The 26,166-nt window shown below is 36.5% G+C and overlaps 1 protein-coding gene across 1 annotated transcript; it reads right to left on the bottom strand.

Moving 5' to 3' along the window:
* Positions 1 to 1,919: 1,919 nt before the first annotated feature.
* LOC105383162 lies at positions 1,920 to 24,229 on the bottom strand. Its single transcript, XM_038109150.2, has 9 exons — positions 23,844 to 24,229; positions 15,834 to 15,931; positions 15,368 to 15,490; positions 13,797 to 13,935; positions 8,807 to 8,956; positions 6,231 to 6,374; positions 3,597 to 3,695; positions 3,138 to 3,278; positions 1,920 to 3,011 (listed from the first exon to the last, which is right to left on the bottom strand). The coding sequence occupies exons 1-9, from the start codon at positions 23,920 to 23,922 to the stop codon at positions 2,545 to 2,547; spliced, it is 1,440 nt and encodes a 479-aa protein (XP_037965078.2). The 5' UTR covers positions 23,923 to 24,229; the 3' UTR covers positions 1,920 to 2,544.
* Between the last annotated feature and the right edge of the window lie 1,937 nt (positions 24,230 to 26,166).

Genomic DNA, 26,166 nt, shown 5'->3' with positions numbered 1-26,166 from the left:
ATGTCGTCACGAGTTGGGTGAAGTTGCGGCCGGCTTATGACTCCGCCGCGATACGGGGACGTGGCTTGCATCTGTGAAAACATTCTAGAACGTTCCTGCCTTTATATATCCATCCAAAAGTCTGGAAAACCATATATCAGCCGTGAAATCTATTCCTATAACTGATCATCGCACATAAATACAAAACAGACCATCGATCACTTCCAAAACATCAAAAGCCCCGAATATGCAAGAAAAAATGTAAACTAAATAAAAAGTAACTGTGTCCACCATAACATATGCAAACAGGAAAAGAAACCAATAGCTGAACATCAGCATTCGAAACAAAAGACTATCTGGAACGGAATCCATAACAATAAATTTAACCATCCAGCGAAGAAAGGCCAAATGGACTAGCTTTTTGAATCAACTGTTTAGGAAATATATTGTGCTGTCTTTTAGGGTTCAGTATTCAGATCAGAATCCGTTTGAATCCGGGACAGCGCATAAGTTCACGCCTACAATATGTGCCGACTGATGTAAGCAATATGTCTGAGGGACTCGGGAGACTGTTACAATGTGTGACCGTAAGAATTTATGATATCGTATATTGAGCTATCGAAACTGTTGATCGGTAGTTTTATTTTATTCGTATTATGTGTAAACAAAGGGGTAAAAGTCATATCATGCCTGTTAGGTATTTCAATAGTGTTTTGTTGTTAAAGTTCTGTTTAAGTGTTTGATATTCTAGCATTATTTTCGTATGTAGAATGTTGATAAATGCCACAAAATACTCGGCTGTACTGGTTCGATTTATTTTAACATCACAAAGCTCTAGTTAAAACCCATAACATGTCCTTTTAATGTTTACTCCAGGAAAAGTATACCACAAAACAAAGTAAAATATATTTCCGTAATGGGAGAGGTTTTAGGCTTTGTCCTTGATGTATTTGATCAGCTCCGAAGGGAACATAAAAAGGCATGGTGAGTAAAAGAATGTCAAACGAGTACCTTGACTGGAATCGCCTCAGAGTAAGAAATGTACAAGACTTCCGGAAACTTTGTGAAAAGCGGAAATTTGGAGCGCGGGAAATCAAGTTTGTCTGGAAAAGACGTAGTGCACCTACGAGTACGTACTGGCACAGTGATGTAGGATACAGTAGAGTAGCTTCTCAAAATGTATGAAACTCGAGAAGGCAACCTAACATACTTTATTATTGTACACAGTCATCTTCTGAAATATTTTTTTAGTTAGAACTGAGGTCATGGCGCTGGATGTGGTCTTATAATCTTTCCAATCGTAATGATTTTCATGTAATCATCTTAATATTCTCGTTTTGTTTAGTGGCGTTTGTATGTAGCCCTTAGGGTCAATTCAGACGTACCACAACCACACCACAGCCACAACCACACCACAACCACGTGATGTGGTCGGGCGTATATTTTGTATTGACAATGAATAATCCAATTCACACGTGCCACATTTTGCCGTTGTTATCGGCCACACCACATCGCAACCACATCGCAACCACAACGCAACCACATCGTAACGGCAACGCCGCCACGCGGCGGCGGCACCGCGGCAACCTGTTTTCCGTATTAACTGCACACGACGACGTGGTTACCACATCGAAATGACAGCGACAACGCAACCACATCGACATTTTGTCGCTGCCACAACGCAACTGCAAAAAGCCGCTGTCACACAATTCACACGTAACCACAGCTTGACCACATTTTGTCGCTGCGACGTGGTGTGGTTGTGGTACGTGTGAATTGACGCTTAGGCGTGCTAGATTAGCTTTCGTATTGACGTAACCAGCGAGTTGTTGTCATCGATTTTACAAAATGAAAATATGTAAAATAAGCGTGGGCTTCCAAGTCACACTACTTCGTTGTTGTTTTAATAATTTTCTCATGCAACTCACCGCACCCCTTGTTTGACACATGATTGATAATCCCCACAAATTCTTCCTTAATTTCGTAAATGATGGCATTAAATCACGCGACCTCGTACACTGCGTTGATTTAAAACATCCCATTAGACGGCTGAACGAATTAAATAAAACAAAAATTACCATATTCTTTATTTTAAAAATGTAAAAAGTATTTATAAATACTGTCTGAAGACTAGAGTTAATATTATTGAAGTAATTATAGATGAAAGTAATAATATATTATATAATAATATTTACATTATAGATAGTAGATGTCTACTAATGTTACAATCACAGATAGAGAATAAAATATTGATTATAAATCATTTGTGCAAATATACTATGCCTACTGAAGATTTTATAGTTGTGCAAACTATCTTGATTCGAATTAATGTGTAACGGCTATATCTCATGATGCATAATTGGCATAATAAATAAGTATATTGTGGCCTTTGGCAAGTATTCATGTCAATTTTATGTGCCTGTACTTAAAGTGACTAGTATTTTTTGACTCCAATACTTTCAGTATTTACATAGCTTTTCATTTCTTCGAGTCACTCAACCTTTTCAAGCTTCACCTCTAAAAGCAGTATGTTCTGGAACCATCATCACATGGCGGATCTTCCTGTCACCCAAAATAGTATTGTGAATCCGAATACCTTTGCAATGTTTTCGGGCTCACGACGATTTCCGCATCAACATCTCTGTTCGCGTCTTTTCTGTAGCTATCTGTCATCACAGTAGTATGTGTTACTCTGTCCACATGACCGTACATACTGCTCCCAGCACACGGGTAAATGGTGGACATAGGCCTCATGGCTTTGATTGTGCCTTTACCAGGAACATCTCTGTAGAGTATCATGTCTGGATGTTCGTAGAATGTTCCAGATATGTGAGTGACGTCAATGTCGTTGTCGATGTCTGAAGAAGCATCATTGAAGACGTTGGGAACCTCGGTGGTGAACAGATCCCCAGTTTTCGAGGTCCGAGTGGAGCGGTGGCGTATGAAGTATCGCACGGCAATAAGCATTATGATCAAGATGAAAAATATTGCAGCTCCAACGCCGATGTAAATCCAGATATTGTTACTTTGATCTGAAAGAAATAACAAATCCATCAAGTAATTCATTTTATAAGAAAACTGCTATTCAGTCTCGGGCAAAGGTACATAGTACTTATAGCAGTCACAACAAACCTTTATAAGAAAACAATAACTCTTACGTTCTGTGGAGTCCAGATCCATGACTTCGTTGCGCGCTTCCTCGTCGTTGTTGAATGTTTCGCTCTCGACTACATCGGGGTACGGAAGGTCAGGGTTGGCCAGCGCCGGAGCTGGTTCGCCCCACTTTTCTCCAGCACCATCTGTAATATTAATTATAATTTCTTTAATAAAGAATATGAATAACTATATTAGTCTGAACAATAGTAACATTGGTGGTCAAACTGGCAGGTTTTCAATTTCAAAACGAGTTTTATTATTTTTATGAGTCTTTTGAACTTTTTGACTTAAAATGTTATCCCAAAATTATAAATTAAGAACAATAGGACCTATAGAGTCAACGTAAAAAATCACAAAGAATATAATTTTTCCTAATTACCAAACTTTTTTCTGGCTGGCACTTGTTTCTGTTAAGCGTGGTCTCACGGTATGTAATATTAAAACAAAAGTATGAAACTTGCCGTCAAACAAGCCTCCTTGATCCTGGTTCAAGCTCTGTCCAGTCACCTCATCGCGCTCCAACGGTTTTTCATACCGTTCTATCAAAACCCCGAGAGGCACTGCAAGAAACCATAAAAACAATATTGTTTTATTATTTTTAATAATACAGCATGTTGAAAATTAATAAAGTAAGGAAAAGGGGTAGGTAAATACATTTGGCTTTAACATTTGCCACATGTCAAGAGGACTTCAAATAGCTTTCATAACATAACCCTCTTCTTTCATAATTTGTAGGTAACTAGCATATAATTGTTCAGCGACAATACACACATCGGAAAATAAATAAATGAGTAGGTACGATGCACAATTTCTAATCATATAATTTAAAATGGCTCGAAAAATCCTTAAAATGTAGCGTGAGGGGTGAGTTATAAAATTTGGCCGAACTCCGCGCCCCCGGTCAAAGTTTTAATGCGAAAGTCTTTGCAGTCCGGAAAATCTCAAATGTCAATAGTTGGAGACCACTTAATTTAGCAACTTTCCCCGTAAACAAGGGAACGGAAGTGGTTGGACTCAAGGCTTTTGAAAATGAATGGGGAGAAGAGAGAGTTTTTTTATTCTTAAGTAAATTTAGTTTTTCTATACTTATAATTATATTTTTATAATATTAGCTGTAAAATATATGTAGGTTTAAAGATTTGAAATATATATTGTAGGAAGGAAATTCATTGTTATTTTTAGTAAGTAAGTACCTACTTAGATATTATCGTTTTTTAAATTTAATAAACGGCTATTCTATTCTATTCTAATCCCCTTATTCATAAAAAAACTTACTTGACGCTTTAGCTATTGAACTGTTTTGTCACTCTCTATCAAAGAAGAAATTGTTCTCTGTCAGACAAAACAGTTCAATAGCTAATGCGTCCAGTAAGTTTTTTATGAATAAGGGGGTAAATCTCCATCATCATCACATCTAGTATAAAAAGTCGCTTCCGCGTCTGTATCATTATATGATCATATAGATCATTAAAAGGTACTAACACAATGGGGGCTAACGCGTGTGAATTTGCCGCTAGGGGCGCTGGTGTTGACTGAGGTTAAGTGACATTTTACTTTTCATATAATTTGTTTGGCGGCTTCGAGATAAATTATATTTTCGTTCATTTCCCTGTTGAAAAGTGATCTCTTCGCGAAATTATCGCAAATATGGATTATTTATCGATGAATGTGCAGTTGCGCATGCTTTGAAAGCTGAATTAAGGAAAAGAGGCGCATAAATAAGCGGTCTCAAAGAGCAGCTAATTCAGAGGTTAGTTTGTTTACTGTTTACAAACTTATTTTTTACGAAATGTATGCTTGTTTGCTTAGATAACAGCTATGTTTTTTCTTTTTACAGACACCAAGACTATGACTGTAACAGTAACTTGGTTGGAAACGTAGAGGACAGCATCATACAACAAAATGATTCAGTGTATACTGTTGAGTGGCCTTCAGAAACTTTGTATAGCAGTGTGAACACTAAAAATGAAACTCCAGATCTAGATATTGTCACCAATGAGTAACTACTTTGGAATTTATGCACAGTGTACGTACGGTGGCCTGCGCCTAAAAGTATACAGGCGGAGTTTTTAAAATAGATCCCTGATGATGAAGGGACCAGCTACATCTGTTATAAATCCGGGGACGTGTTGTGTGTGATGTGTGTAGAAGTGGTGTTTATGTGGATGTGCTTGAGCAGCATGTGAGCTTGAGATCGCTATTTTAAAAACTCCGCCTGTATACTTTTAGGCGCAGGCCACCGTACATACCGTCGCTCTTACGGTGAATGAAAACATCGTGATAAAACCTGCATATCTAGATTTTCGAACCCACAAACCTGCAGAGGACCAGCGTGGTAGGAAATGGTCCAAGCTTAGGAGTGGAGTTTAGACCTTAAGGCGATATGCACAAAGGCTCCATTCGAGTGAGCTAGGTGCAGGTACTGACACCCTCACAAATAATAGAATACTTAGTATACTATACTACCATTATTTAGTTTCAACTAACAACTCAACCAGCATTCATTGTGTGGATTACTAATGTGTTATATTTTTTGTATAGCAGTGTGTTTAAACGGAAAGGATAAATAAAAGTTAAATCAGTGTGTAACTCTTTTATTTTTATTGTATTTATTAAATGCCTAATCCTTATTTACATTATGTTCTTTCTGAAATTAGTTATAATGATTTTCACAAACACGGATAGACGGATAATAATTATTTCACAAGCCCTTTTTTAGAACAGTTTTATCACTTGGTAACATATGTCCTCCTTTTCTTTCCGAACATAACGCATCTGCACAACATTGCGGGATAGTAACTCGATATGATGATAGTTATTTTATAATGAATAAGCTTATAAGATTCAAGATTTTAAAACTTTATTTCGCGCCAATTTGATGAAGTCGCCTTTGATAAGTTTGACAGCTATGGTACCTCAACCTTAGTCGACAGTGGCGCCAACTGGTGAGCAAAAAAACGGTAGTCCCCATTCCCACGGGCAAACCTTTAATTACATTAAAAAGGCACACATATTTAATCTATTTTCGAAACCAAAAAGGATTTTATCATTTTTGGTTTTTATTTTTAATTGATAACAATTTGTTTTTTTCTCACCGCAAGCGTACACGATCTTCAGGTTGGTCCTCGTGTCCGGCCGGCACGGGGTGCCGAAGTTCTTGCTGTTGGCCGCGACCTCGCAGTGGCGCTTGCCGTGGCACAGTTGCATCACGGTCTCGGTGGCGTGCGCTGTCATACATGCTGGGGGAGAGAAAGGGAAATCAGTAGGGAATCACAAAGGCGCCCCCTAGACGATCAATTATATTGCGCAATTTTGAAACTTGTGGAATATAATCATCGTCTAGGGTTAATATTGAAGATTGCGCAAAGGTCATTTGGATTCAAAACGCAATTTAATCTTATTCCACAATAAATATATTGCACAATATTATTGTAGGTCTAGGGTCCTTAACTTAATAACTTAATTATTTTTTGTATGGAATTTAAGGCGGCGTCCTAATTAGCAGCGTGGCGCTTGCCGTGACACAGTTGCATCACGGTCTCGGTGGCGTGCGCTGTCATACGTATGCTGGGGAAAAGAAAAGCAAAATCAGAAGGAAATCACTAACTTAATTAATTTTTGTATGTAGTTTTAGCCTCCAAATGTAAAAGTCTATCTGCACTCGTAAAAACAATAAGTTAGCTTAGTAGGTAGGTATCTACGCTTGGACTTTACCTAAGAGACTAAAATTCACTTTTATATCAGCATCTGCGTGACATAGGTTGTAGGTATTTATGAAAAAACTAAGATAGAATAGAATAGAATAGAATACTACTAGAGTAAAATTATTGAAATCTAGTATAATCACAAAAAAACTAATAACATTGAGATGTTTAGCCTAAAACAAAATGATTATATTATAAGTAGTTGATTAAACTTCTAATACTACAGCCTAGGTATAGGTGAAAGTCTCTTACTGCGCAAAAACAAAATAACAAAAAGGTCCATCTATCAATCAAATTATAAGTAAAACAAAACTGCCAGCAACAGCTGCCGTCGACGAAGTGCCGACAAGAATCGTTAGATGAAAGTTATTGCGAGAATTTTTACCTATTTGTTTATTGTTTTTGATATTAAAATTGTATAGGTCCGTCAAGCTAGTTGCCAAGGCTTTTTTATGGACAAAATGCTAAATTATACTTTATTTACGTATGTTACAGAATCTTAAGAATGTTAACCATAAAGAATATTTTTTCTTAATGAATGTGTATTTTTTATCATCATCATCTCCTGTAGTCGTCCACTGCTGGATATAAGCTTCTCCCAAGCAGCACCACAGCACTCAAATAATATCATTTTTGAGTAAATATCTCAATTAATTTTTAGCAACTACTATGAGAATATAACCAGGATACTTTTGTTAATCATGTCGATGGTGTTCCCCTTCCAAATATATTTTATTTAATGTACCACATGTATGCGTTTTGCCTACCCTGTGCTATACCTAAGCTAAATTTAATTTAATGTTCAATCTTCATGTAACTTTACCTAAGTAATTATAATTAACCATAACCTTTTTTACTAAATTGGCTTGGGACTGGAAGAGCGAAACACTCGGATATTGAATTCCACCATCAAGAGGAATTCCTTTTCAGCGCAATTTCTGTGGAATCGCCGAAATAAAAACTAGAAATAAAAGTAATCTGATATTACAAAGGCGGGCGATGAAAGTCAAATAACAATTTAATTTTGCAGAAAATTTCGGTAGTGTTCCCTTTTATTTCATTTTATGGTCTTACTGTAAGTAATACGAGTCGAAGACCTTTCGTTATTAATTTATTTGAAATTAGTTAACATTAATATATTATATTTTGCGCTATCTAATAACGTTCTATTACTTATGGTAACAAATTTTATCACATTTTTTTATTTTCAGAATTTTTTGGAATATATTTACTTCAAGTATTAGAGCTGCGATGGCAAGATGTCCATACCAAAGGCCACGTCGTTTATGGCCATATTCTCAGGCTTGCCTCATCAGCTGCGTTCGGTGGATACCGGAGCAAAGGCTCTTATAATAAACGAAAGCATGGCGTAAACTTTTGTTTTCTCGTTTTGAGCGAAGTGTAAGCTATCCTGATAGCTTTTTGAGCTAACTGATGGCATCTTTCCGTAGCGGGGTTAGTACATAGGTAAAATGTGTGTGTGTGTGTGTGTAATGTACCTAATCATAATCATAATACTCAACGCACTCTTGTTATTAACTCCTTGCGGCTACAACTCAGCTTCATCACGTAATTCCTAACTGATTGACTGATTTTATATGTTCTTGAATATTGTATAGCAAAAATCAGGCTTACCTCAGCTGCTGTTACTACACGGTTTGGTTATCTATGTAGATAAATGTCACTACGCCATAAATACGGCAAGCTGTGCTGCTATTAGTGGAACGCACATTAAACAAGGTTATCGACGTTGATAAAGAACTCGTGTAGCAGCCACAGCAGTTATTCTGGAGCGTAGGTTCGTCACGGCAGCGGAAGACAAATGCGTGACGCGTTTGCTATCTTGACCGCTTTTTCAGCTAACTAATGGATAAGAACGTCTTACCGTAGTTTACTGAAGGTATACATGTGTGTGTGTGTGTGTGTGTAATTAAATAGTTATTATAATAATTAATAAGTGATCTCACTCTTGTTATTAACCCCTTGCGGCTGCGGGCACATGAGCGGCTCGTGGGCGGCGCGTCCGTACTGCGCGTCGTACACCGCCACGCGCGACTGCGGGTTGCAATTCAGCTTGATCACGTCGTCTTCGCACACCGTTTGAATTCGGAACTCATCTGGAACAAGGGGTTTAGTTTAGAGGTCTATGGATTGTATGTAAGAGTGAAATCAGACGGATAGCACCATTATGCGTCATTTATTACTCTCGCGCGAACCACGAGACTAGTCGCGGGACTAGCCGCGAGGCGCAAATGTAAACGTGCGATCGTGGCTCGTCTCGTGGCTCGCCGGGGTCGCGTCGGGAGCGGTTTTTTGGGCACGAGTCAAAGGGCAATGAGCAATGACAAAGAGCACGTCGCGAGTATGTAAACATAAGCTCAACAAATGGCCCGCTCTCGCGAGCCCGGAGCCGAGCCACGAGACAAGTCGCGAGCCGCGAGTGTAAACTTACACTTTCGCAGCAGCGATGCAGTTCGTGTGTGGTCAGCCTAAAAGGTAATGCAAATTTTCACTACAGTTTTCAATAACGACAGTCCTTCAAGAGTACAATAATCTGTTAGCACAGTCTACTGATATGAAAAGAATAATTGCTAGAGTTTAGACTAGTTTAGAGGGTGGAAAATTATCAGTGACGATGCCTTTGAGTTTCCAATCCAAATGGGAACATCAATGATAAAATTCTACAATATAAATTTTGTATGTAAATGTGTCACCGCTGATACTTAACATAAAACTTAACAACCCTTTTCGGTCGACATATAAAACAAACCGCACAATAACTAATTTGCTCCATCCCCACATTTCAAATATCACTTTACTATTTGTAACAAACAAATGAGTTAGCTAAGTACAGGCCACTCCTTGCTCCGGCACTCCCTTGGCCAGGTGAGTGACCCTCACTTTGCTAAACAAGCTTAATTTGTTCACTGACTGTTTCCACCCTCGCCGCATCGGGGGTAACCAATGTTATGCCTTTTACCCTACGTCATTTTTGTAATGGTAGTCTTATAGTTTAGAAATTCCGAGGGCCAAGTCGGAGTTAAGTTTTATATTTTAACCGACTTCGAAAAAAGGAGGAGCTTCTCAATTCGTCTACTGTATGTATGTTTTTTTTAAATGTATGTTCATCGATTACTCCGTCATTTATGGACTGATTTTGATAATTATTTTTTTGCATTCTCGAATCTATGCTCCCTGCACCTCTTGCAGGTTAATTGGTACAAAATGTTTTTATTATTGATTTGATCCATCTGATTGTAGGTATATGTATAATTACTTTTGTATACTGTGCAAAAAAGGAATAAATAAATAGAACACTTGAATAGAACAAAAAATACAATATTTGACAGATGTTGCAGAAGGTTTAACTATGACAGGTTCAATAAATTATGGGTTTACATTTGAAAATGTCGAAATACCCGGTTTACAACCCCATACAGTAATACTTATGTATCTCTCTCTCAGCCTTCCGTAGTCCACTGTTGGACATAGGCCTCTCCTAACGATCGCCACCCCAAACGGTCACCCGCCATCTGCATCCAGCGGCTTCCCGCTACCTTCCGCAGATCATCAGACCAACGGGTTGGGGGGCGACCGACACGCCGTTTGCCGACTTATACTTATGTATAAGGTATAATAATTATTATACATATAATTCTGACATTTATAGTTAACGGTCTGCAGGTAAGTATTTATTACCGTGTCGTATAAATCACTTGGGTACACTCCTAGTGCTATCATAAAGCCGTGTTCACAATACGATTACCGAACGGAACACTCCCCTTGTTTTTTTATCGACGAAAAAAATTACGGCGATTCTTTATGGTTTTAAGTGAATGGAAGCTTTTTCATGTTTCTGTTCGTTTCCGGCGTTTATGCGGTTTGTGTCATGGGCGAGTCATGAATCATGTCTTATGGTGTTTTAATATTGTATTTCTATGTATTCAATATTTGATGTTTTTTTAAAATATGAATACTGTGCTGGGGCATAAACTTTAGCCCATATAAATAGCCCCGAATTCATAGAGCTTTTTAGCACTTTAAAATAGGTTTATAATGTATATACGAATTTTAACTTTTTGACTGACGTAGAGGGTCGTAACTTGTGTGTTTCAAAATCAATTTTAACCTCCTTGTAAGTTTAAAAAGAAGATGTTATTAAAATTTACTGTTTTGTTTAGCAATAATGGGGCAGAAACCTTTATAATTTTGCCTATACTGGCAGTAATGTGATATTTAAATTCACTGTTTACAAATTAAAAGTACTGTACTGCTGTATTTATTATCATAATATTAAATGTATTTGAAATGTAGGTATTAACAAAAATACATCAGTGACCTAAATGAAAAAAACGAAAAAATATAGTGAAAGTATTTTAGTGACAGGCGCCAAAAACATGGCATTTAAAAAAAGCTATTGTTTATCAAGTCCTATTTCAAATTTTAGCTTTCATACAGTTATTTATTATTTAGTACCAACCTACGTTACCTACTCTCTTTATACCCTCACATATATTGCCAAAGGTTAATATGAAGAAGAGCGTATACAATTATACATAAGTATTCCCCGTTTTTACATAAACGTCTGAAGCACGTGTCTCAAATACGAGCAGTAATATTGTAAGACATCTGTCTACTGGAATGACTCCGCGTGAGAATCATATTCACACTCCCTTTAGGAGCCCTTAATGGAATGACTCAACTTATTTTCGTTTAAGGAAAGTGTGCTTGGAATTTAGTTTGGAAAAATAATTTTAGAGGGTTACAAGTTTTTTTTCGTTATTAATACCTACTGTAGTACACGTTTGGAAAAAGCACCAATATACCGGTGTGTGATACAGTAGGACTCGCTAATCCGGACCTCTGCCTATTAGCAGACTTTTACTCTTCACATGGACTTTTATGTTTTTAATCTGTTATGAATTTCGAAATATTTCGCTGACTATAAATGAAAACTATAACTCAAATATAATAGAACTCTCTTGGTAGGCACGCTCTCTCAGAGGCAGCCGTAACTACCAAACAGAACGCGAAAAATAAACCGATACAGCCTAGTGGCAGTTTTTATACAGTTGGAGAAGTGAAAATTAAACGCAAATTTGCATGGCCCGAGAGAGTCGCCATACTCGCAACCTGGCGGTAACATACGATACACGGTGTGTACTGTGTACCCGCCATACATTTTGTTTCGATTTCAAGAGGTGAGTATTGAGAAACACTCCCTCTAGTTATAACACCAAACTCAAATCGCTAGAGGTTAAAAGGATAAAGGTTAAAATTTCACTTTAACAATATTTTAATTCTTGGGATCTAGTAAACAAATATGTTACTGGAATTATTATATCCTTCCAACTAATATTTAATGCAGAATTTCCTAAAATGTTGATAACAATTAGACTTTAACCGCGTAGAGTTCAGCGAAATTAAATAATAATTAAATTTTCAATAGAAATAGATTAGCTATTGATATTGACACGACACGGCTGGTTCAAGCGAACACGCCAACATATTCCCGGGCGGTTCGGTTTTTGAAGCTCGCGCATTGAAAAAGCGCACCGAAAAATACACTACTCTGAATATAAATGATTGAAATGAAAATACCACGTTTCTTTACTAAGACTGCCACACACACGCAGCTGCATATCAATTTGATAATTGCTGCGCTGTAGCCTTTCATTTGGAAACCGACACAGAACCCACAAACCACGGCCCGCTCCAATATCGGGGCCGCAGAGAGCATTACAATGAATAACTGCTGTAACTGCCCGGTTATTTTCCCTTTACGGGAATAAAAGCCTAGTGACTAAGAATATGGGTCTCGCTGGCCATTATCGGGAAGTTATTGGAATCTCACTCTTTGTTTTACTTAGTTGCTGCCGCGGTGGCCTGTGCTGACTGATCACTGCTGGGTATCTGGTGGAAATGGAACTGGGTTTGGCAAAGCAATAAATTGTGTTCGGGAATAATCGTAACTGGGTTAGTATAATGTTCCTCTTTCAAAATTGAAATAAGTGCCTCTTTGTAACTTCTTGCTGTAGGTATAAGTCGGAAGAAGGTAAAGATTTTTTAAAGGTTCTGGAGCTGGAGAGTGTCAATTATGATTTAATTTATGTCAATTCACTGTATAAAAAGCGTACCGCGCCTATGAAATTGGAGAGACCACTATTAACATGCCTTGTCAAACTGCAGCAGCAACACTGCTGACAAAGTTTTGGCACTATCCACACACTCTCTGTTCCAGTATCAGTTAGTACTCAGACATTAATCTAGAGCAGCACATTAACCGCTGCGAAAGCCAGCGCCGGTACGATGTAACAGTTATTATTGATTTATGCGGCCTCTCTGCCCACTGCTTATTGATAAACAAAGACCGAGGTAGGGGAGCTGGCCATACGAGGGGAATATAGGGAGAGATGCGCTAAACGTAGGTTGAAGGTAACCCAGGGTGAATGAACAGCGTGGTAGTTAAACGATGACGGGTAGTGAAAGCCCCAGGTTCGAGTTCCGGTTGGTGCTTATATTAAATTAGGGTATTATAATGTGATTTGACCACACTGGTGGTGTGTCAATAAAACATGACACCAGTGTAATAGTTTCTGTGGCAATTTAATTTCTGCATACGAAAGGCAGTTAATTAGTAGAAGTTTGGACTTCAGAAAGTCCCATATAAGTTTTGATTGTTCACCAAAACAAATAGGTCTGTAGAGCAACATGTTAGGTTTAAATATTACAATACAACATAATTGTTTGCGTAGAACGTTCTCTCAGTACACAGAAGATACCTAATTATAGCATCAAACTTAGCTTTAACCCGTTTCAGCACCGAAAAGCAACACTCATACGCATTTTTTTTCATTTTATTAAGTATTTGTTCTAAACTTGTTTTTGTGTTTATTCTGTGTGTGTTCGAAATAAACGTATTTTCTTTCTTCTTCATTCTTTCTAATAGTTACTCACTTGGTCGGCACTTGTAGGCGACTTCGACGAACTTCCTCGCGTGGGGGCAGGGATCCATGAGGCCGGGCTTGGGCCGCGTGCTGAACTGGCACTGCGGCTTCTTCTGACACGCCTCCACCACGGTCTGTAGCAGCGAGTACTGTGGACACATGGTGGGGATCAAGGACGGTAATAATAAACATGGAGGGGAAATCTAACACACGGTCATCAAACCTCAAGCTAGGTAGAGCCTCTGTATCGGACAGCTGATATATTTTCTCAGATACATAGAAAGAAACATACCTATTAACACCCAAGACCCGAGCACATATATCTCTCTTTAAACAAATATCTGCCCCGACCGAACCAGGATCAGGGGATCGAACCAGGAACCAAGTACATATATCTTTCTTTAGACAAATATCTGCCCCGACCGGGATCGAACCAGGAACCATCGGCATAGGTCAGTAACCACTACTACTACACTATTCGGTCGTCAATTAATGTCGATAAAATTTTATTATATTTTTATAATTAGAATTCAGTTAGTGTCTCAATAATGTAAGGAAAACTCTATTTTTATTTATAATAATATCACGTTACTTTAAATCAAACATTTTATTTATTTACAATCAAGACAGTCAAGTATCCACATTTCAAGTAAAACATATCGCGAATAAACCCAGGCATGAGATTCTTTATCCGTCAATAATATTATAATAGTAAAATATACCTATATCAGATATCACAGCTTGCGAAACCAATTGACTGAATACCTAGAAAGCTTTTCAAAATAAGATGCCAATTACCAAAAACATATCCAATAATCCTTTCTTTTCTGATAAATAAAAGTTTTCATAAGAAAGAAATCTATATAGCCACAGCTCTATTTTATTTTATTAGCATTATTCCATGAATGTCTGCTGTCTTTTTCTTTAAAATAATATCGCTGTCTTTGCTTGAATAACTCGTTATATTATATAAATAAGAAGTTCTTAAGAGAGAAAGCAATAACCGATTGTGATAATAAACTCGGAATTGGCTTGACCTTCGTGGATCAAATTAGGTACGAAAAGTATAGATGTTGGCTGTTATTCAGCAAAGTCATTGAGCGCCCAAGTAATGAGATTATTCTGAATACAGATTTTGCCCTTCGTTACTTACACTGCTTTGTTTCAGGGAAGGTACCTAAATTTATTTATTTGACGAACAGAGAAGGACTGTGTATAATTTGTTTTCCTAGATACCGTATTAGGTTTTAAATTGCAAGAGTTATTTCAAAATCATGTGTCATATTATATAAATAAATTATGTCTAACTAGCTCTTGCCCGTGTAATTCGATATACCTTAAAAAGTTTTTTCAGTGAAAATAACGGAATAAAAAGTTACTTATTAAACGTGTCAAACCAGGGTTTCAGTTATTTTATACCTCCCTTCTATTTTACTCAAGTTGAATAGCGCAAGTTTTGGAAAATAAAAAAATTACATTTACCAAAAAGTACACCCATTTACCAAACCAATATTCAAAAGTAGAATTTACACTAATATATGATGAATTTATTAAATAGTTATTAAGAAATCGCCTACAAACCTGCATAGAGTTAGGCCACAGGCACTTCTCATTACCCACTACTTCGACCGCTACAGGAGGGTGTTGGTTGCGGTCCACGAGGCAGGTGTGTCCCTCGGGGGTCATACGGCCGTACTGCGCTACCTATAGAATAGAATATAATTAATATTTATTTAAGAAAACAAACATAACGTAAATATACAGTATACCTACATCCTACAAAACCAAATGTCAAATCCATTGACTTATATTACATATATTACTAGCGTAAGGATAGGGCCAACCGCTCAAGAAAATGGCACCCTCGCGCTGGCCCTAAAATCTCACATATCTGTTAGATTTTGTATAAATTGGGGCCATTGTGTTGGTGACATTTTCTTTAGGCAACATGTTCTGACGGGCGCATCTTTCCTTTTGAAATCATTGCATACATCGATTCCGCGATGTTCTATGCATACATCCTACAAAATCAAATGTGAAATGTCACCTGTATGGTGATGGCGGTGGACCGCGGACAGGTGAGCGCCACGGTCTCGTCGTCGCACGCCGCGCGCTGCATCATCTTCAGCGTGCCGGTCAGGAGGGCTGTGGGAGGATGGACATTTGGGTGATATTTAAATAATATAATATAATATGTGCGGTCATCTTCACCCACGGTCATCCGAACCCAAGCTAGGCAGAACCTGCGTTAAATAAGGGTATGGAACAGCTGATATATCTACACAAATACGTAGATAGATACATATTAAATATAAATATCAACACCCAAGACCCGAGTACAAATATTTGTCTTTAAACAAATATCTGCCCCAGCCGGGAATCGAACCCGGGACCTTCGGCATTGCCACTAACCACTACGCCATTCGATCGTTAATAATAATACATCTGTTTTCAGATTACAAGATCCATAGTACATGCAATAACAATCTAATTAAAATTAAAGATAAGCGTGCTATCGGTAATCGTACGTATCGGACCTAACGGATTTTCATAATTGTATGGATAAATGGCGTCGACAATGCCGATGAAGTGGACGCACTTGTGTGAATTTGTGTAAGTACTGAATATGATGCGTCCGTTGCGTATGTAGCCGATAGGTGGACCCTATATGTTAAAAAGTTTTTCGTTGCTAGGACGCCATGGTGATGATATTTATTTGACACAAATCGAACTGCTTTTCACGATAAATCTGTTATTTGATAATATTATACTATTTATAGGTCTTATGTACAAATATTTCTACGCACTTTATTTTGATAAAGATCGATCAAGTTTCCTAATGTAAAGGGTTAAATTTAGAGCCCTTGAAGATAAAACTGTTTAATGTGAAATAAATAACTCAGAAGAAATATTAAAGCTAGTCCGGAACCGCAAACTTCTTTGATTTTATCTTTTTGTAATTAATTTTGCTAAAGTCCTCTTTTGATATTGCTTTTACATTTAAATTATTCATAAGGCGAAAACTCAATTACTTTACCTTTTTCTAAATTTAGCTGCTAATGATTTCAATACTTACCATCTAAATATATTTTGAATTGAACCGCTTCTTACTCATTATCATTATTTTGTTAACTATTTACCCCATACCCTCATCAGACAAGTAATTTAATTATAGTATATTATTAGGTATATCTTTTCAAAAAAATTACTAAGTAATTAACCTATTTGAGCTAGCATAATACTGATAATACATGTAGCCATAGCCAACCTAGCCGTGATGAGATTTGCCGAAGTTATTTTTGTAAACTTATACATGGAATCAGTACGAGTATTTAAAACCATGTTGAGAGCTGTTGTTGTGACATTATTATGATTTTGTCAAATACAAATAAATAACACCACAGGATCTCTACAGTCACGCCCACGCTACGACAGTGCTAATTTCTATACAGAAAATAATGTAGGTGGAATTTGGATACTTTCTACCTTTCTCGGAAAAAGTTACGAAATCTAATATGTTATTTCAGGCATATAATTTATTCCAACCTTTACGTTAATAGATTCTTTGATTAGAAAACATTTTAATACACGTTAATATTTGAATAGCAGCCACACGGAATTATTCTTAGAATTGTTTACATAATGAACTTAACGTAACACACTTAGGTAATAGAAATTGAAGCGAGACAAATTTAATAATTTGTCATTGCTGTCTATGTAAAAGAGTAAAGGTTGATGAAATATGTCTGATTATTGATTAATAAATGAATAGGTAGGTATAGGTATACCTCACTAAGCCTGTCTTATCCATTCTATAGTATAGTAGAGTAGCAAAACCCTGGAGAAAGTTAGCTTAGTGCATTTACACGGTCGAAGAAGAAGAATCCATTCTATAATACCCAAGTATACCTGCTGTAGGCTAACTAACAAATGCCTTACAGAGTTTATATCCAGTTAATAAAGCCCCGATAGATTATGGCGGCAACAAGACGGCGAGACAAAACCCGTCACTTTTCACCCCGCAGAGAAATCACATGAAACAATAGTATAAGAGATAAAGCGAATAAAAGGTGTTTGCGGACCCGGTAGATAAGGGGGTAATGGAGAGCCGCCTCAATTGATGGCCACCCCGATTCTGAGACCTACGTTTTTGTGAAAAATATTATACAAGTACCTACTTTTTTGTATAACTCAATGATGACGAGTAAAAATTTCATCGATAGACCAACGTGCAATAATTTGTCACTTCATTCATTATTCAATATTATTCATGATCTTGTGGAAAAGCCTATTTAAATTGTAGCTCTTATATTTTATACCTACTGTATATTTGTTTCTATGGAACGTGAAATAAAAATAATATTTACGTATTTTCCCCAAATATCCTCATATATGCCAGTATTATCTGTGTTCTCAATTAAGTGTCCTCAGTTAAACTTTGAAAGTTACAAATAGGCTGAGAGATTTCATAAATAAATACGAACTTTCAAAAAGTTCAAATATTTAAAACAAACTTTTGAAATTTCTAAACAATTTCTAAACTATATATAAAGGTAAAGGACTTTTACTATAAAACTTGTAACGAGTAAGTGAAACTTAAAACCAGACAACTAATTAAAGAAGATGAGCAATGTAAATTAGTATTCGATTTAGTGTCTAGTTTTAGGCAAACTTTATATCCAAAACTCTTTCATATCATTATCATCTTGAATATTATTTTATTCAACGTAAAATCTTATAATTCTTTGTTAATGGTCAAGATTATAAGCCTGCCACCATTTCTCAAAGGCTAAGTCACTGAGGAGAACGTAATAATATAGCGAAAGAAACTTCAAATATCAAACTCTTTTTTCAATGCGTGTATTTCTTGAATCAGGCCCCTTTACCCGCAATGTATACCGTCACGCACTCAGTGTGACACATGATATTTGTTTTGATGATAATGAAACCGTCCTCAGATTTATTATATGACCTTTTGCCGTGGGCCGATCGGCACGTGTATCTCTGTCAGTTGTCCACTTCCTGCCTTTATATACCCATTTTACGTTCGTTTATTGAAACGGACTTTATTCCTGTGGGTGGAATGTTACCGAAATTTCAGTGGAGTCTACCGTAAAAGTTTTTTTCTTCTATTTGATTTGATTGTACAGAATCGGTTGTATACCTACTTGATTGTTACTTATTTAAATGTAAACTTGCATTCATACATATAGTTATTATTAACAAGGTAACCTAAACTAACCAGAAGAGTTGGACAGACGTACCGCATGTTTCTAAACGGTGGCAATTTTTTACAACTAACCTACCCCTACGAATTTGCGCTTGTCCCACTTTTGGTGTTCCGTCAACCGCGTCAGCAGCTGACTTGTGGGGCTACCACCACCGAACATTAGCTAAGCAGCATCGTCGCTCACCTGACAGATGTTTAACAGGCGAGCGAGGCTGCACAGTTTATTGCTTATGTGTCGGTGGTGGTACGGTAGCCTGCGCTTACTTTGGATGTGCCCAAGCCTTATATAATAATAATAATATAATAATAATATGTGGGGACATCTCACACACGGCCATCCGACCCCACGCTAGGCAGAACCTGTATTATGGGTGTCGGACAGCTGATATATCTACACAAATACATAGATAGATACATATTAAATATAAATATCAACACCCAAGACCCGAGTACAAATATTTGTCTTTAAACAAATATCTGCCCCAGCCGGGAATCGAACCCGGGACCTTCGGCATAGCAGTCAGGGTCACTAACCACTACACCATTGAGCCGTCTATATATCATTATTAAAACCATATTTAAAAATGAATTTACATGAACCAATAAATAATAAATACGTACGTACTTTATGCTAAGTATATTTTATGTTTTTCAATAAACAGAGCCACCAATCAATGCAGCATGTTTGTATTGTTTCTGTACCTATTTCCGGCACTGAATAATTATTTACTCACAAACTTTTGTAACGCATATTGAAAGCTTACATACATTTTTTTCTTCTCCTGAAGTTTTTGAATCAATATTAAATGCCTCGCTATTCCACTCGTTGTTTGCACATACAATAATATGCTCACGACTTTAATTCCCGAAGGGGTAGTCAGAAGTGACTCACAAGCGAGTCACCCGCTTTTCGCAGTACATTAATTTTGTTCTCACTATCGTATCGCCGTTTTTGGAATGAGTAAAATGCACGAAGGGTTTACATATAGATGTGCATGTTTCCTTACGATGTTTACTTCACCATATGTTATATTATAATTGTTCTTAAATTCACTTATCTAAAGAATTCATTGTAAGGATTTGAATCCACGGCCTCTCGAATGAGACCAGACATTATCCGTTACGAAGGCACGGGTTTTATTAATATTTATTTAAACTCAACCTCAAGCTAATATATTCATACTTTTTATTAATTAAAAGCAGCCATTATTTGCCGCCAAGCAAGTGTCACAGCATGAAAAGGGCCAACATTGTGAGTGTCACGATTTTAATTAATATATGGGGGAGGTGCGGCCACAGGAGGCGCAAACACACACACACATACAAGATTATACTAGGACACTGACAATATATGTATACAGTTTGGATTTCTTATCCAGTTAATAAATACATAAGCTTAGATGATCAGTTTGAAAATGGGTCCTGTAAAGTCAATATGTGCCTACCATTACAAGAGTTTACGAGATGATTAACTTGAATTTCCCTTATTTGGAACTCTATATATCAGTATAACACCAAATAATATCAAGCTAAGCAGACAAGTTTTCAAGTACGGAGCGCTATGATGGGTTAAATTGTCGTTGAGTAGACTTAAATCAAAATTAAGTCAAGAGAGAACTGCGCCTTGTGTCACAATAGCTAATAGTGAAAAGAATAATCAGAAACTAGTCGGGTTTCCCGTGGACGCGGCATCAACCCGGAGGGACGCCAGAGGTGGCCTCGGCAAATTAGTTTCACGAAAAATTAATAATTCTCGTCCATTTTCCTGTTTTCGTAGCAGTGTCTCTAGAGTAATTAGATTATAGAGTAACTATTTAATAAATAAATAGATGGATAAATTCATTTACAATGCATTACGGTTTTGACTGTGAAGGAGAAATGTCACTCTGCTTTTTAAGTAATATTGGTGTATTAACTGCTAGTATTATATTATAGGGCCAACAAACTTTGTGGGTTTTCCTGCCAAAGACATGTCATTGACCTTGAACTGGAGAATAGTGTACGGCGTATGGCCTTTCAGCAAAGAATTCTTGGTAACGGTTCAGCAAGCGCCGTCACAAGTGATGGATGAGCGTCGAGGAACTCTGGAGACATGGCACGCTCGGCTATTACGAACTACGACGTGTTACCAACTTTTTGTATTTTTGTTTTGTTTTAACCCGTTCTAAACGGGCGTGAAAGTTTAACATGACATACTTTAACTTTTAGTGCCAATTTCTCCATAGTCGGTTATCTAACCGACAGAGATTGATTTATAAATTAACGTCATCTCCATATAAAATTCATGACAGATGTGTCAAAAGTCAACCACTTCTCCCTGGTTATGCTCTAACCGACTATGGAGAAATCGGCACTTAATATGACATACTTTAACCCGAAGATGGGGGTGTAAGAATATTTACAAGTGAAACATTGGATGTATCTTTCGGTATATATATATTAGATAAGGCTATAAAACTACTTTTGTAAAAATATTTCTTACATTATAGGTGGTGTAGGTATATCTAACTCTAAGATAGGCTAAAATTAAATGGTCATTGGTAAACATACAGGAGAGCAGCCTGATTAAACTAAGATTAGTACAACTAATGTTAAAACAATCCTTTTATAAATTTATTTCTTCTAGTTAATAAACAATTATTTTCAGTATCATTATAATCTCAAAATTCATAGCAATTCCCCTTAATTCACTTTGTTATAAAAACAGGTTCAAAAATAAATATTCATGATCAAAAAGCTTTCCCCTCACAAAAACGATTACACTAAAAGAAGAATCAGTTAAGTGGGTGAAGATTAAAACGTAGATGGAAAGGTAATTTGACTAAATGGAATTATAGCAGACTAGGGGAGACCTACAAGAATAATATAATTTTAGTATCAAGAAATATTTCTCATTTACGTGCATCATACATCATACATCATATAAAAGTGTAAAAACATCAGTATCTAAACGTTGTCTTTTATTTAGATGACATTCGCAAAATATTATTATATTTTGAATTTATTATATTCTCCTTATGTCCAATTTCTTATTTGTAAAACTGTTTAATATCTTCAGTGAATACTTGTCAGTAATATGAAATGGTCGGCTTGACAAACCAATATTTCCCAAAAAAAGACATTAGAAATAAAAGCAAAAGTAGTGACAGAAATAGTAAAGCAAAAGTAATAAGAAAGCTATAACAATCTCGTATAAAGTCACTTCAATTACCAAGAAATACTTTTATAGGTCCAATATACAAGTATATTATGTATAGGGTTCAGAAATCTACAGGGAGTTGCAAAAAGGGTATACTAAGCCGAAACCAGCATGTGCAGCTACAGGCTTAGATATAACATGCTGCACATGCTAGTTTCGTCTTAGTATACCCTTTTTGCAAAACCCTACGAAGTTTTTCAAAAGTGGCATTATAATCCAAAACAGTGTGACTCAGCCATTTGATATCAATGGATTCCCAAGCGAAACCTGTGGTCAAACTAAGTGTACCTACAATACACTAAGAAATATGCAAATCGTTTGTGTTAGTCGAATTATTATTTTAAGACCTTACCATTAAAGTCCATGTTATGTTGTTCTAGCAGCGTTTGTGCATTATTGAATCGACCTATTTCTCCATTTTCTCGCACAAGGGTTGTCCTTGAGTGTATGTATTGTTTTATTTTTAAATAAATGCTGTCCAGGGAACATAGCTTTGCAGACAAGGTAAAGTACAGTATTAAATTCCTTAAAAACTATGAGAAAAAATATTATCTGGTGGTCTCTGTTTTTTTATGCAATGATACGGTTCAAAAAGCATTAAATAATAATTAGAACTCTATTAGCGCTGACTGCAGCTAGTTAGTCGGCATTGTTCTATTTCAATTCAATAACATCATAACCATAAATTATGCACCATTTACTCCACACCAATTTAAATTGAAACACGAACTTTTGGCATAACAATTCATAATTAACAATATTTCTATTACGCTAGGGACCGAAATGCCGTGGACTTGTTTAATTATTCATTCCAATATACATTGAGCGGTCGTAGCACCAGTGAAAGTAATCTCGTAGCATCGCCTACGCCGTAGCCCGTAGCGCGTAGCACCTGCGCGTAGCAATATTAAACTTACAATTCGAATGTGGAATATCATTATTATTATTTGTCGTGGTCGGCTGGATAAATACTTAATTTTACTTAATAATACTTAGGTTGTGAACATAGACTGTCAAGTGTCAACCTGTAATGAATGATCTGTACCTACTTTGTATGTTTCTATGTGTATGCAATAAAGTGTTTAAATAAATAAGCTCCGACAAAATATGTGTTTTTAGGCAGGTAATAGCTATAAGTATCCATAGAGTCCAAGGACAGGTTTTATCAAAAATAAAAAAATAAACAATTTCTAGATGTGTCTGGTTTATGGTTATGGTTTATGCACGTAAAGTCTGGGGCACAGAAACCTGACCCCTCGCAGATACCTTCGTCTTTTTTTTTGCCCCAGACTAAACTGAAAACTGTTGGTGTGGATCCTAATAAATTTAAATTATAACGGTAACAGCATCACGTACATAACTTTGTTTTGAATAAGGTGTACTGTATAGCATGACTTTTTATTCTTTTTTATGCCATAAAAAAGTTCAACAGAATTTTCAATACAAACAAAAAAACAATTCCCAGAAGCATATAAGGCATTCAACATTTTTCCATTTATTCATTTTATTGACGAACCAAATTTTCAGGAAAATATCAACAATTATTCAACAATGTATTGTTCAAATTAAATTGCAAGTTATTTAGTGTTAATTATTATGTAAAAATACTAAAAATATATTTTTCGTACCCAAATTATCCGTGTTGGTAAACACCGGGCGCTGTAGAAGACACATCAACACACAAACACTTGTCAGTCGTCCCAACATGATTCCACACAACACTTTCAAAGACGAGTGAACAACTAACTGACCGCTTCAAATCCGGCGAAACACAAAAACAAAACAATCATAAACCACAGTGTTAACTTTCAAACGTAAAAACAATGAAAAATTGTAGTCGAATATTCGGGGCACGTTCAAATTCCGAACCGCAACACTGGCCGAATGACAGCTGGCGTGCGATTCCACCACAACATATGACGTATGCGGCCGCAACGCTCTGATTCGTCGGTCAGAATTTCCCGCTCGGCTATTGGCTGGCCTTCCTACGCGTGTAACCCACGCGGCACCCCGTTTACAACTGACGGCACAGCTGGTTAGTTGAGGGAATTCTCATCAATTTAGGCTGACATTTCAATGAAAATTTCCTTTCTCCATCACACTTTCGCCCTTTGGGATGACTGGGTTATTTCTCAGAGCGGCTAAGTAGTATCGGACATAATTAAAAAGTTTCGTAAGGTATTCGAGAGCTAAAACGTAATGTACTCATTGAAAGGGTTAATGAAGACCTTCTGTTAATTATTGTACTCTTGTTTAAATTGGCGATAATTATAACAAGTGGCCTTTAAAATTCAAAGTACTTAAGATAATAAACTTAAGTGCTGAGTATTAAGATGTGATCCTGAAGTAATTGATATCATGATCAGTGGTTAAAGCTAAGGCTATTTTCAAAACTATATTTAAGTTTTCGTGACATGACTAGGTATATACGTAGGTATATACTTGGCTTTTAAGCAAATATGCGTATTTTTTCAAACGTTCCAGCGCAGGTAGCGACGAGCTCCTCGGGGATTTCCTAGAAAAACTGCTGTAGAGGAAAATGAAATCGACCCGTCATGCATGATGCCAACTGGAACCGCCCACCGACTGCTGGTGACTAGTCTAATGCGAAATGGCAACATAATGGCGTGTCGTCAATATGGTAATTGACTTTTAATTAAGCTCCTATGATGTTCAAAAATGCTTTCAAAAATAATTAATAATATTTTTATTACCTAATAAACAACCCGCAGTGAACTGGTCAGAAGGCTGGGTATTGTAAATGACTCGGGTTTGAAATCCACCCGGGACAGATATTTGTACTATTTAGAGCGTGTGACTAAGAAAAAGATTTGGTGATATTTCTACTTCAATAAAAACACAATTTTAGAAGAAACCTACATAGTTTATGAAATGCGAAATTCATGCAAAGGGCCGTCTTTTTTATACAGGTTTTTATATTTGAATCGGTAGATCGGTTTTAAACGAGCGCAATGTGGCCACAAGCAGAAACACTGCAACACACGTCAAACCAGAACAGGAGATTTATTCGTGGATGAAAAAAGAAAAAGTTTGGTTGCATTTAAATATTTTTATTTTATTTTTGAGTGCAAAGTTTACTCGTTCGTACAACAACGCTCTGAACTTACCTTTGTTCGCTGTGAATGCATGATTTGAATATTCTCCCAATTTGTGTTCCTATCTGATATCGTTATAATTTAAATAGCTTCTTATTTAATAAGCAGAAATTCCGGTGTTATTATTAGCATTTCCTGAGGTTGCGACATAGACAGCTGCGTCACGGAATATTGTAGTAACTATTTTAAACATTCAATATTCTACTAACTACTCTTACCTCATAAACCATGACATATTAAATAAATTACAACAATTATATTAATTTTGTAACAACTAAATATGTAATTTAAAATGCACTGGGTTACGAAAATTTATAACTATGACATTTGGCTACTGGTGGCAAAAATTACTAACCAAAATTTTAAATGTTGGGTAGGTATTTAAAGCCACCATTATTTAATAGATCAGACTGGAAAGCCCCGACACGCGCCGACATTTAGGCGGAAATTGGCAAAAGAGCTTTGCGTGACTTGATCCAGGATCTGATGGGAACCAATCGTTATTATCACTCAAACGGAAAATGTTGACGCTGAGACGACATACGAAATGAAGAATTGATGGATTCCTTTTTATAAGTTCCTATACTCGGAAATACGAAGAAAAACAAATGGATAAATTTATGTTTCAAACAAAAGTGATACAACTCGTATGAATTTATCTTATGAAGCACAATGTTTGAGGAAATCGTTTAACTTACTGTTTGATACTTTAGATTTCTTTTCGATAAAGGTTTTTTTGAATCATTTGCAAAGAGTGTTATATGTATAATAAACCGAACAAATGACCTATACGTTTATAAAAATAGCTAACTTAAACCTCAAGGGTACACACGTT

Source organism: Plutella xylostella, chromosome 17 (assembly GCF_932276165.1).
Source record: "Plutella xylostella chromosome 17, ilPluXylo3.1, whole genome shotgun sequence".
Classification (NCBI taxonomy): domain Eukaryota; kingdom Metazoa; phylum Arthropoda; class Insecta; order Lepidoptera; family Plutellidae; genus Plutella; species Plutella xylostella.
This window is presented reverse-complemented; position numbering and strand designations above follow the sequence as displayed.